Genomic DNA, 12854 nt, shown 5'->3' on the forward strand with positions numbered 1-12854 from the left:
TGTAGTGGACACATGACCAGAGACTTTAGCAAGTTCTAGAGATTTCTGCAGGTCTTGTGCTGTTACCCTTGGGTTCTTTTTCACCTTCTTCAGCACTGCATGTTGTGCTCTTGGTGTGACCTTTGCAGGATGCCCACTCCTAGGGAGAGTAGCCACAGTACTGAGTTTCCTCCATTTGTAGAACATTTCTCTTACTGTGGACTGATGAACATTCAGGTCTTTAGAAATGCTTTTGTAGCCTTTTCTAGCTTCATGCATTTCTATAATTCTTCTGAGTTGTTTTGATCGAGGCATGGTGCACATAAACAGATCTTTCTTGAGGACAGCAGGCTGTGTCAGTAACTTAACTGTATCTTTTTTTATAGGGCAGGGCACCTCTACAACCCACACCTCTAATCTCATCTCATTGATTGGTACACCCGACTCCAAATAGTTATCGTAGAAGCCATTACCCCAGAGGTTCACATACTTTTTCCAACAAATTAGATACATGTAATATTGGATCGTTTTTCTCAATTAATAAATGAACAAATATAATGTTCTTGTGTTATTTATTTAATGGGGTTCTCTATCTAGTTATAGGACATGTGAAGATCTGATCATATTTTAAGTCGTATTTATGCAGAAATAGAGAAATTCTTCAAGGCTCACAAACCTTCTAGCACCACTGTATACCCTCTCTTTGACTTTTATGTTGGCTTTGACTTCTTTTGTTAACTATGGTTGGCTCATTTTGCCTTTAGAATACTTCTTCCCCTTTGGGATGCAGATACCCTGTGCCTTCCAAATTGCTTCCAGAAATCCCACCATTGTTGCTCTCTGTCACCCCTGCCAATGTTCTTTTCCAATCCATGTTGACCAAATCCTCTCTCTGGCCTCTGTAATTTCCTTTACTCTACAATAATAGCGATACATCTCACTTCAGCTTCTCAAATTTCAGGATGAATATGATCACATTATGATCACTTTCTCCTAAGGGTTCTTTAGCTTTAAACTCTATAATCAATTCCCGTTCATTGCACAACGTCCAATCCAGAATAGCTCATCCCCTAGTGGGCTCCACACGAGTGCTCTAAAAAGCCATCTTGTAGGCATTCCAGAAAAGCTGCCTGTTGGGATCCTGCACCAATCTGATTTTCCCCCAAATCTACCTGTATATTGAACTCGCCCATGACTACTGTAATGTTGCCGTTTTGGCATGCATTTTCTATCTTCAATCATTTGTAGACCACATCCTTACTACTTCTTGGGGTCTGTATACAACTCCTATCAGAGTACTTTTACCTTTGCAGTTCCTTAGCTCTACCCACTACAACTCAGCACCTTCCGACCCTATGTACCTCTTTCTAATGATTTGATTTCTTTTTAAATCACCCCATCCCTCTACCTACCGCCTGTCCTCTCGATACAACATGCATCCTTGGACATTAGGCTCCCAGCTATAATCTCCTTTCAGCCACGATTTAGTGAGGCAAACGATGTCATACATGCCAATCTGTAACTCTGCTACAAGTTCATCTACCTTTTTCCGTTTACTGCACACATTCATATATTACACCTTCAGTCCTGTATTCACTCTTCTTGATTTTATCAGCCTTTACATTGCAACTCATCCTGTTGACTGCAATTTTGCCCTATCATCAGCCTCTCCTTGCCAGGAGTCTCACTAAACACTGCCTTTGTTTATAAACCAACTACCCCATCCTCAGCCCTATCACTCCAGTTCCCATCCCCCTGCCAAATTAGTTTAAACCCTCCTGAACAGCTCTAGTAAACCTGTCCACAAGGATATTAGACCCCCTCGGGTTCAGATGTTAACCCGTTCCTTTTGCATAGATCGTGCCTTCCCCGGAAGAGATCCCAATGATCCACAAGTCTGAACCCCTGCCCCCTGTACCAGTTCCTCAGCCACACATTTACCTGTCAAATCATTCTACTCTTACCCTCACTGCCATGTGGCACAGGCAGCAATCCAGGATTACTACCCTGGTGGACCTCTTTCTCAGCTTTCTACCTAACTCCCTAAAGTCTCTCATCAGCAGCTCCTCACCTTGTCTACCCATGTCATTGGTGCCAACATGTACCAAGACTTCAGGCTGCTCACTCTCCCACTTGACAATGCTGTGGACCCAACCTGTTACATCCCTGACCCTGGCAACACACCGTCCGAGTGTCTCTATCGCGCTCACAGAATCTCGTCTCTATTCCTCTGACCACGGAGTCTCTTATCACTACTGTGGTCCTCTTCCTCCCTCCGCTCTCCTGAGTCACAGCACCAGACTCAGTGTGCCAGAGACCCGGTCACTATGGCTTCCCCTTGGCAGGTTCACCCCTGAACAGCAACTAAAGTTGTATACTCACTATCGAGAGGAACGGCCACGGGGGTATCTGCACTGGCTGTGCGTTCCCCTTCCTTCTCCTGACAGTCACCCGACTACCTGCCTCCTGCAACCTAGGGGTGACCACCTCCCTGTAGCTCCTATCTATCAAGCCCTCATTCTCCTGAGCTGCAGCTCAGTGTATCTGGCGCAAATGTGGGAGATGAGCATACGTTCTCTCCGTGACCACACAGGAGCCTGCGGGCGCTCTCGCCTTCCAGATCCGCACGGGTAAGGGTCAGTGAGCTGTGGGTCTGTTACGCTGCCACTGGAAGCCTGGTGACCCCTTGTGGGCTGCCCGCAGCAGAACAACCTCAGTGTCGGTCATTGGCACGAACGACACCTTTCACCGTTTCAATGTAGGTGACCAGTGAAGTTAATCTTCACCCCGCCCGCCCCCCATTCATTCATTTAGAGACGTGGTGTAAAACAGCCCAACCAGCCGCCCCGCCCAGCAGTGTCATCACTTACCCAGCCCACATCCTCCCTCTGCAACGTTGCCCATCCCTCGCCCGCTCCTGGGGCTTGCAGGACAGAGGTGCCAGTGCAGTGATGTTTCCAGTGTGATGTTAGTGGGGGGGGGTGGGAGAGAGAGGGGGGATGGAATTCTGTTTCCTCTTCCAGGGAAAGAACTTGAGACCACCCCGTAGAGAGCTGCCCCTGTCATCAATACTCACACTGAAATCACACCCAGTGCACTTCCGGATTTCGTCCACTGTCATACCCTCAAACATTTCAATCAGCGTCAATCCCGTCTCCTTGCAAACATCGAAGACAGCCTGAAACATTTAAAACATATCCACACATTGACAGAGCTGCTGGGTGCAGTGACTCCCCAGGATACCAACCAGCCGACACTGCCCACTGCCTCAGTAAGGCAACTGGGAGGGTGGAAGCCCAATGGCTGAAGCCTGGAGGCTCAGGGACCTGTGCCGGAGTGGGGGGGGGGGGCAGAGGAGAGTCCGTGTACGGGGTAGGAGGGCAGGGAGGAGGAGGAGAGTCTGTGTACGGGGTAGGAGGGGAGGGGAATGTTGACTCAGACCGTGAGAGGTCTGCATCAGGCATTTTCATGCCTTACAAGGCACAGATTGGAAGTCTGTGTGGGGCGCCACTCAACGCACAGACTAGAGCAATGTGTGGTTAAGTGCCTTGCTCAAGGGCACAAACACGCTGCCACAGCTGAGGCTCGAACTAGCGACCTTCAGATCACTAGAGCAACGCCTTAACCGTGAGTGTGGCCTCATCACGACAGTGGAGGAGGCCGTGGATTGACGTACCGGAACGGGAACAGGAAGTGGAATTAAAATGGGTAGCCACTTGGAGATCCTAATTTTTCTGGCAGACAAGGGTAGATGCTCAGTGAAGCAGTCTTCCAATCTACATCAGGTCTCACCGATATACAGGAGGCCATAACGGGAGCACTGAACACAGTAAATGACCCCAACAGATTCACAGGTGAAGTGTCATAAAAACATAGAGAACCTACAGCACAATACAGGCCCTTCGGCCCACAAAGCTGTGCTGAACATGTACTTACTTCAGAAATTTCGTAGGTTACCCATAGCCCTCTACTTTTCTAAGCTCCATGTACCTATCCACGAGTCTCTTAAAAGACCCTATCGTATCCACCTCCACCACCATCTCTGGCAGCCCATTCCACACACTCACCACTCTCTGTGCAAAAAAACCTATCCCTGACATCTCCTCTGTACCTGCTTCCAAGCACCTTAAAACTGCGCCCTCTCGTGCTAGCCACTTCAGCCCTGGGATAAAGCCTCTGACTATCCACATGATCAATGCCTCTTATCATCTTATATACCTCTATCAGATCACCTCTCATCCTCCGTTGCTCCAAGGAGAAAAGGCCAAGTTCACTCAACCTATTCTCATAAGGCATGCTCCCCAATCCAGGCAACATCCTTGTAAATCTCCTCTGCACCCTTTCTATGGCTTCCACATCCTTCCTGTAGTGAGGCGATCAGAACTGAGCACAGTACTCCAAGTGGGGTCTGACCAGGGTCCTATACAGCTGCAACATTACCTCTCGGCTCTTAAACTCAATTCCATGATTGATGAAAGCCAATACACCGTACGCCTTCTTAACCACAGTGTCAACCTGCGCAGCAGATTTGAGTGTCCTATGGACTCGGATCCCAAGATCCCTTTGATCCTCCACACTGCCAAGAGTCTTACCATTAATGCTATATTCTGCCATCATATTTGACCTACCAAAATGAACCACTTCACACTTATCTGGGTTGAACTCCATCTGCCACTTCTCAGCCCAGTTTTACATCCTCTCAATGTCCCGCTGTAACCTCTGACAGCCCTCCACACTATCCACAACATCCCCAACCTTTGTGTCATCAGCAAATTTACTAAACCAGCCCTCCACTTCCTCATCCAGGTCATTTATAAAAATCACAAAGAGTAGGGGTCCCAGAGCAGATCCCTGAGGCACAGCACTGATCACCGACCTCCATGCAGAATATGACCCGTCTACAACCACTCTTTGCCTTCTGTGGGCAAGTCAGTTCTGGACCCACAAAGCAATATCCCCTTGGATCCCATGCCTCCCTACTTTCTCAATAAGCCTTGCATGGGGTACCTTATCAAATGCCTTGCTGAAATCCATATGTAACATTCTGTAAGGTTTCACTGCTAATGTAATGGCCTCTCTGTAATGTTTCACTGCTAAGGCTAACATATTGGCTTCTCTGTAATGTGCCACTGCTAAGGTAATGGTTTCTCCGTAGCAGCAATGTTTGGGTTATGTCTAGAGATATCAGGGCATGTTAGTCAACGGTGGGGGATGTTGTTCTTTCTTGTGTCTGGGAGCAGCGATTTCATGGTCTTTTGCCGGGGGCGGGGGGGCGGGGAGAGGAGAGATGAGGAGAGCGGACACGAATGGGGAGAGTTGGTAGACCTCGGACGGAGTGGACTTGGAGGGAGGGTCCGAAGGGCAGCGACAATCGGAGGAGGTCGATGGTGGATAAACGGCTTATCAGTGAGTTCCAGCGTTGTGCATTAGACTGTTTCATGAGAATGGGCCCTTTTCAATCAATATTTGGGAAATTAAAATCTCCCACGACGACAACCCAGATAGGGACAGATTCTGCAAAGGTGTAATAGTAACAATGCTCTGGTCACCTCACTACAGGAAGGATGTGGAAACCATAGAAAGGGTGCAGAGGAGATTCACAAGGATGTTGCCTGGATTGGGGAGCATGCCTTATGAGAATAGGTTGAGTGAACTTGGCCTTTTCTCCTTGGAGCGACGGAGGATGAGAGGTGACCTGATAGAGGTGAATAAGATGATGAGAGGCATTGATCGTGTGGATCATCAAGGGCTTTTTCCCAGGGCTGAAATGGCTAACGAGAGGGCACAGTTTTAAGGTGCTTTGAAGTAGGTACAGAGGAGATGTCAAGGGTAAATTTTTTTTAAATGCAGAGAGTAGTGAGTGCGTGGAATGGGCTGCCAGCGACAGTGGTGGAGGCAGATACAATAGGGTCCTGTAAGAGACTCCTGGATAGGTACATGGAGCTTAGAAAAATAGAGGGCTACAGGTAACCCCAGGTAATTTCTAAGGTAAGGACATGTTCGGCACAGCTTTGTGGGCTGAAGGACCTGTATTGTGCTGTAGGTTTTCTGTGTTTTTGATTCACCTGGAAGGACTGTTTGGGGCCCAGAAAGGTAGTGAGGGAGGAGGTGTAGGGGCAGGTGTAGCACTTGTTCCTCTTGCAAGGATAAATGCCAGCAGGGAGATCAGTGGGGAGGGACATAAGGACAAGGGAGTCGTGCAGGGAGTGATCCCTGCGGAAAGCACAAAGTGAGGGGGTGAGGGAAAGATGTGTTTGGTGGTGGGATCCAGTTGGAGGTGGCGGATGTTTTGGTGAATTATGTGCTCGATGCCGAGGCTGGTAGGTGAGGACAAGATGAACCCTATCCCTGGTAGTGTAGCGGGAGGATGGGGTAAGAGCAGACGTGCTTGAAATGGAAGACACGCAGCTGAGGGCAGCGTTGATGGAGGAAAGGAAGGGGACATCTCCTTAGTTATAGAATGAAAAGCCTCATCCTGAGAGCAATGCAGTGGAGACAGTGGAATTGAGAGAGGGAGTGGCAATTTTACAAGTAACGGTGGGAAGAGGTACAGTCTGCAGAGCTGTGAGAGTCGGTGGGTTTATAATAGACGTCTGTGGATAAGCTGTATCCAGAGATGGAGACAGAGAGATCAAGAAGGGGGAGGGTGGTGTCGGAAATGGACCAGGTAAATTTGAGGGCAGGGTTGAAGTTGGAGGCAAAGTGGATGAAATCCATGAATTCAGCATGGGTGCAGGAAGCAGCACCAATGCAGTCATTGATGTAGCGTAGGAAAAGTGCGGGACGGTCGCCGGTGTAGGCTTGGAACATGCCTACACTGCACCTTCCACCACGTTTCACAGTTGGGATGAGGTTTTGGTGTTGGTGTGCAGTGCCCTTTTCCCTCCAAACATAGCAATGTGCATTTCTGTCAACGTTCAACTTCTGTCTCATCCGTCCACCGAACATTGTCCCAGAGGTATTGTAGAATATCCAGGTTGCCTTTTGCAAATTTGAAATGTGCACTAATTTTTATTTTTTTGGAGAGCTGTGGTTTCCTCCGTGGCGTGCTTCCATGGGCAGCTTGCCGACTGACAGGCAGGCACAGCTGGCACCCATGCGAGTGCCCACGGCCATCCCTTTTGTTTGAAACAGGTGGGAGAAGCCAAAGGAGAAGTTATTGAGAGTGAGAATGAGTCCTGCTAGGCGGAGGAGAGTGGTGGTGGAGGGGATCTTGTTGGGCCTGATGTCCAGCAAGAAATGGAGAGCTTTGAGGCCATCCCGGTAGGGGATGGAGGTGTATAGGGACTGGTCATCCATAATGAAAATAAGATGATGGTGGCTAGTGAACTTGAAATCATTGAAAAGGTCCAGAGTGTGTGACGTGTAAAGCACATCTTTACACTGCGTCCAGCAGATAATTCTCTGAAACTTCTGCTATCTCCAACGGGATACCACCACTAAACACATCTTTCCCTCCCCCCACTTCCTGCTTTCCATGGCGATCACTCTCTACGCAACTCCCTTGTCCGTATGTCCCTCCCCACTGATCTCCCTCCTGGCACTTATCCTTGCAAGCGGAACAAGTGCTACACCTACCCCTACACCTCCTCCCTCACTACCATTCAGGGCCTCAAACAGTCCTTCCAGGAGAGGCAGCACTTCACCTGTGAGCCTGTTGGGGTCTGGTGTGGCCTCCTGTATACTGTATATCGGTGAGACCTGACGTAGATTAGGAGACCACTTCGACGAGCATCTACGCTCCGCCCGCCAGAACAAGCAGGACCTCCCAGTGGCCACCCATTTTAATTCCACTTCCCATTCTGTTATGTCCATCCATGGCCTCCTCCACTGTCGGGATAAGGCCACACTTAGGTTGGAGTAACAACACCTTATATTCTGTTTGGGTGGCCCCCAACCTGATGGCATGAACATTGATTTCTCAAACTTCCAGTAATGACCCCCCCTGCCATTTCCCCATCCCCGTTCCCTCTCTCACCTTACCTCATTGACTGCCCATCATCTCCCTCTGGTGCTCCTCCCCCCTTTTCTTTCTTCCATCGCCTTCTGTCTCTTTCACCAATCAACTTCCCAGCTCCTTACTTCATCCTCTCCCCCTCCACGTTCCACCCATCACCCGGTGTTTCTCTCCTCCTCCTCCATCACCTTTTAAATCCGCTCCGCACTCTTTTCCTTTCCTCCAGTCCTGCCAAATGCTCTCGGCCCAAAATGTCGACTGTACTCTTTTCCATAGATGCCACCTGGCCTGCAGAGCTCCTCCAGCATTGTGTGTGTGTGTTGCTCGGATTTCCAGCACCTGCAGATTCTCTCGTTTGTGAGACGACTGAACAGTTCCCTATTCTGACAAGATAGACTCTCGACTTTGCAGCTCACCTGGGGAACTCCTTAGTCTAGCGTCAGTGAAACGCTTTACAGCACTAGTGATGTGTTCAATTCCCACTGCTGTCTGTAAGGAGTTTGTACGTTCTCCCCGTGACCACCTGGTTTTCTGTGGGTTCTCCACTATCCTGCCACAGTCCAAAGGCACATGGGTTAGGGTTAGCAAGTCGTGGACGTGTATTGTTGGCACTGGATGGTGTTGTGACAACGAGCAAGCTGCCTGCCCCCAGCACATCCTCGGACTGTATTGCTCACTGACAGAAATACACATTTCACCATGCTTTAATGGACGTGTGACAAATAAAGCTATCCTTCCATTGTCATTGTGACCTTTGTACATTACTGTCTACGATGGGCCAAATGGCCTACTTCTGCTCCTATATCTTATGGTCCACCTGCTCTGTAACTCCTCACTTTAACCTGCATTCCGTTACCATCTTCCCTGCTACTGCCTCAGTGTACTGATGTGAGGAACTGATCTCCATGCACCACACGCAAAGCAAAGTTTATCACTCTGCCTCGGTACATAGACAATGGAGCAGAACTAGGCCATTTGACTCATCGAGTCTGCTCCACCATTCAATCATGGCTGATCCAATTTTCTCCTCCTCAGCCCCACTCCCCAGCCTTCTCACCGTAACCTTTAATGCTGTGTGCAATCAAGAAGCCATCCAGCTCTGCCTTAAATACACCAATGACCTGGTCTCCACTGCTGCCTGTGCTAACAAATTCTACAAATTCACCACACTCTGGGTAAAGAAATTTCTCCACATCTCTGTTTTAAATGGACGCCCCTCTATCCTGAGCTGTGCCCTCTTGTCCTAAACTAAAGAATCTGTGGAATTCGTTGCCACAGATGGCTGTGGAGGCCAAGTCATTGGGTACATTTAAAGCAGCGAGGTTCGTAGGTTCTTGATTGGTCAGGGTGTCAAAGGTTATGGAGAGATTCAGATTTTATCACCTTTACATCGAAGCACACAGTGAGATGTGTCATTTGTGTTAATAACCAACACAGCACAAGGATGTGCCGGGGGCAGCCCGCAAGTGTCCCTACACATTCTGGCGCCAACATCGCACGCCCACGATGTTCAGCCAAACAACACAAACAGCTTAACAAGCCCCTTTTCCCCCCCGAGACCCATCACCAATCCAGGACAGACCATGTCCACTATCAGTCCTTGGTCTTGGACTCTGAAACCCGCAGACATGGGGCCTCCCAGGACTCTCTCAGGATTGTGACCTTCATGCATTGACCTCTGACTGTGGTACACAGACGTCTGACCCCTGGTACTCATGGGCCTGAGGGCTTGTGGAGCAGAAACAAAGAGAAACTGCGGCTTTGTGAGTTATGGGGTTGTCTTGAGTGGCAGAACACACTCCAGCACAGGAAGAGGCTGTCCAGCTGGAAATGCAGAGCAACACGTACAGAATGCCACAGCAACTCAGCAAGTCAGGCAGCTTCCACGGAAATAAACAGCTGACGTTTCAGACTGAGACCCTTCTTCAGGACTGGGGGGAAGGGGGGAAGAAACCAGAATGTGGGGGAGGGGAAGGAGTACAAGATTTTGGGTGATAGGTCAGGAGGTTTGTGGTTGGGGGGGGTTAGAAGCTGGGACGTGATAGGGGGAAGAGGTGAAGGTCGGAAAAGAAGAAATCGCTTCTCTACCTTATCTATGTTTATAACTTTTTATAAACTTCTAGGACGTCTCTCCTCAGCCTCTGACACTCCAGCGAAAACATACCTTTTGTCCAACCTCTCTTTGTAGCACAGGGCCTCTCCAATTAGCATCCTGATAAAGCTCTTCTGCGGAGTCTGTTACTGAGTAACTGCCTGCCCTGTGTCTTCTCTCTTTCTGCGTCACCGAAAGTTACTCCAGGGAGTTGAGTGAGGTCAAACTGTTTACCTGAGGCAGTGAATCTATTCCCCTATCTTGGATTTCAGTCCGTGAGCACACTTTATTCAGACTCTCTGATTCCTAAATCCAAGTTCTTGTCTTTCTCCCACAGAAGCTGAGTGCTGGTGTGGTACCTCCTGCTTGGTGGTGAATTGGTTAATTATTGTTCCATCTACCAAGGGACAGTGGAAAAACTGCTTGCATGCCATCCATACACATCTTTTCATTGCATGGGAATTGAGGCTGTACAAGGGCACATCAATAACAGAGTACAGACTCAAGTGTTGTACTTACAGAGAAAGTGCAATGCAGCCTTTCCATTCCCCTTCCCACCTGTCAGTCTGGGTGCTCTCGGCGGGGTCGCCTGCAAACTTTTGCCCGTCTGCCCTTGCCTCACTTCCCCCCGGTAGCGACAGGTCTGCCCTTTGGCTCACCATGCGGTGCCCCACGAAACAAACCCCCTCCCTCTGCTCACACGGTGCCCGTCTCCCCGCACACCCACGGCTCTTGGAGCCGCAGAGAGGCAGTTTGGCGCACAGGAAGGCTCTACAACACGGAGTCAAAACTGCCCAGCGCATCGCCCGCCAGCAAGGGCATCTGTACTGAAAGGTGCTGCACCATCAGGAGGGATCGCCCCACCGTGATCATAGACTCTGTGCCCCGCTCTCAAGGGAGGAGGCTACATAGCATCGGCCAGGACCACCATGCTGTTACCCCCAGCAGCAAGGGTGATCACCACCCCCCCAGCAGCAAGGGTGATCACCACCCCCCCTCCCCCACCACCACTATATCATTTCCTGCCAGACACTCCTGTGACTGGTGTCACTTCATGGACATACAATGACTCTATATAAGCTATCAGATTTTTTAATATCGCAAACACGAGGAATTCTGCAGATGCTGGAAATTCAAGCAACACACATCAAAGTTGCTGGTGAATGCAGCAGGCCAGGCAGCATCTCTAGGAAGAGGTACAGTCGACGTTTCAGGCCGAGACCCTTCGTCAGGACTAACTGAAGGAAGAGCTAGTAAGAGATTTGAAAGTGGGAGTGGGAGGGGGAGATCCAAAATGGTTTTTATTTTTTAATATGTATTTTTTATTTTTAGTGTTTATTTTGCACTGCTTTGGATCCCCAGTAACAATTATTTTGCTCTCCCGTACACTTGCATACAGTGTGGGTGGCAGCTGAGGGCTGTTCTGCCTGTGTTCTGTGAAGGTGTTTTGGTTGTGACTGGGGGTTGTCCTGTGTCTGTGCTAGCCCACTGTTGCCGGCTCACCTTCCAGCCGAGCTCTCTGCCAGTGGTTCCTCCAGCAGCTGGTTTGTTGCCCTCGTTTCCCGTTTCTGCAAACTATTCTGTCATCATCTTCTCCCCCCCCCTTTTCCACTGACCATCTCCCCCTCACCTCTCAGACCTGAAGCATCAACCATTCCTCTGCTTCCACAGAAGTTTCTCAGCCTGCATTACTCCAGCAGTTAGATTGTTGCTCTGAACTCCGATTCCTTCAGACTATCGTCCTCACCTCACCCCTTCCCCTCACCTTTCATACTGACTACCTCCCCCTTCTATAATGCCCTTACATTATAAATGCAGGCTTTATTCCTTTTCCTCCATATGAATAATTCTGGGAATGAAAGGGTTAATGTACGAGGAGCGTTTGGCTCTGGGTCTGTGCTCACTGGAGTTTCGAGAATGAGGTGAAATCTTATTAACTATTGAAAAGTCTAGACAGTGGATGCAGAGAGAATGTTTCCTATAGTGAGAGAGTCTAAGACCAGAGGGCACAGCCTCAGAATAGAGGAAGAACAGAGATGAGGAAGTAGGTTCATTTAGATGTCTGAGTACCAAGGTCAGAGGTCAATGCATGAAGGTCAAAATCCTGAGGAGCCCTGTTCCTTTAGAACAGAGATGAGGAAGAATCTCTTCAGCTACAGGGTGGTGAATCTGTGGAATTCGTTGCCACAGATGGCTGTGGAGGCCAAGTCATTGGGTACATTTAAAGCAGCGAGGATCGTAGGTTCTCGATTGGTCAGGGTGTCAAAGGTTATGGAGAGATTAAGATTTTATCACCTTTACATCGAAGCACACAGTGAGATGTGTCATTTGTGTTAACAACCAACACAGCACAAGGATGTGCCGGGGGCAGCCCGCAAGTGTCCCTACACATTCCGGTGCCAACATCGCACGCCCACGATGTTCAGCCAAACAACACAAACAGCTTAACAAGCCCCTTTTCCCCCCCGAGACCCATCACCAATCCAGGACAGACCATGTCCACTATCAGTCCTTGGTCTTGGACTCTGAAACCCGCAGACATGGGGCCTCCCAGGACTCTCTCAGGATTGTGACCTTCATGCATTGACCTCTGACTGTGGTACACAGACGTCTGACCCCTGGTACTCATGGGCCTGAGGGCTTGTGGAGCGGAAACAAAGAGAAACTGCAGCTTTGTGAGTTATGGGGTTGTCTTGAGTGGCAGAACACACTCCAGCACAGGAAGAGGCCGTCCAGCTGGAAATGCAGAGCAACACATACAGAATGCCACAGCAACTCAGCAAGTCAGGCAGCTTCCACGGAAATAAACAGCTGACGTTTCAGACT

General features: G+C 49.3%; 1 protein-coding gene across 2 annotated transcripts in view; it reads right to left on the bottom strand.

Annotated features, from left to right (window-relative positions):
- The window catches only part of LOC134347264 (succinyl-CoA:3-ketoacid coenzyme A transferase 1, mitochondrial-like), a 183962-nt gene that overhangs the window by 3409 nt on the left and 167699 nt on the right, over nucleotides 1-12854 (bottom strand). For both annotated transcript variants that reach the window (XM_063049639.1, XM_063049640.1), the window contains one exon: nucleotides 3056-3157. In XM_063049639.1, coding sequence (XP_062905709.1) covers nucleotides 3056-3157 — 102 coding nt within the window. The remainder of the gene's footprint in view (nucleotides 1-3055; nucleotides 3158-12854) is intronic.

This window comes from Mobula hypostoma, chromosome 5, assembly GCF_963921235.1.
Source record: "Mobula hypostoma chromosome 5, sMobHyp1.1, whole genome shotgun sequence".
NCBI lineage: Eukaryota > Metazoa > Chordata > Chondrichthyes > Myliobatiformes > Myliobatidae > Mobula > Mobula hypostoma.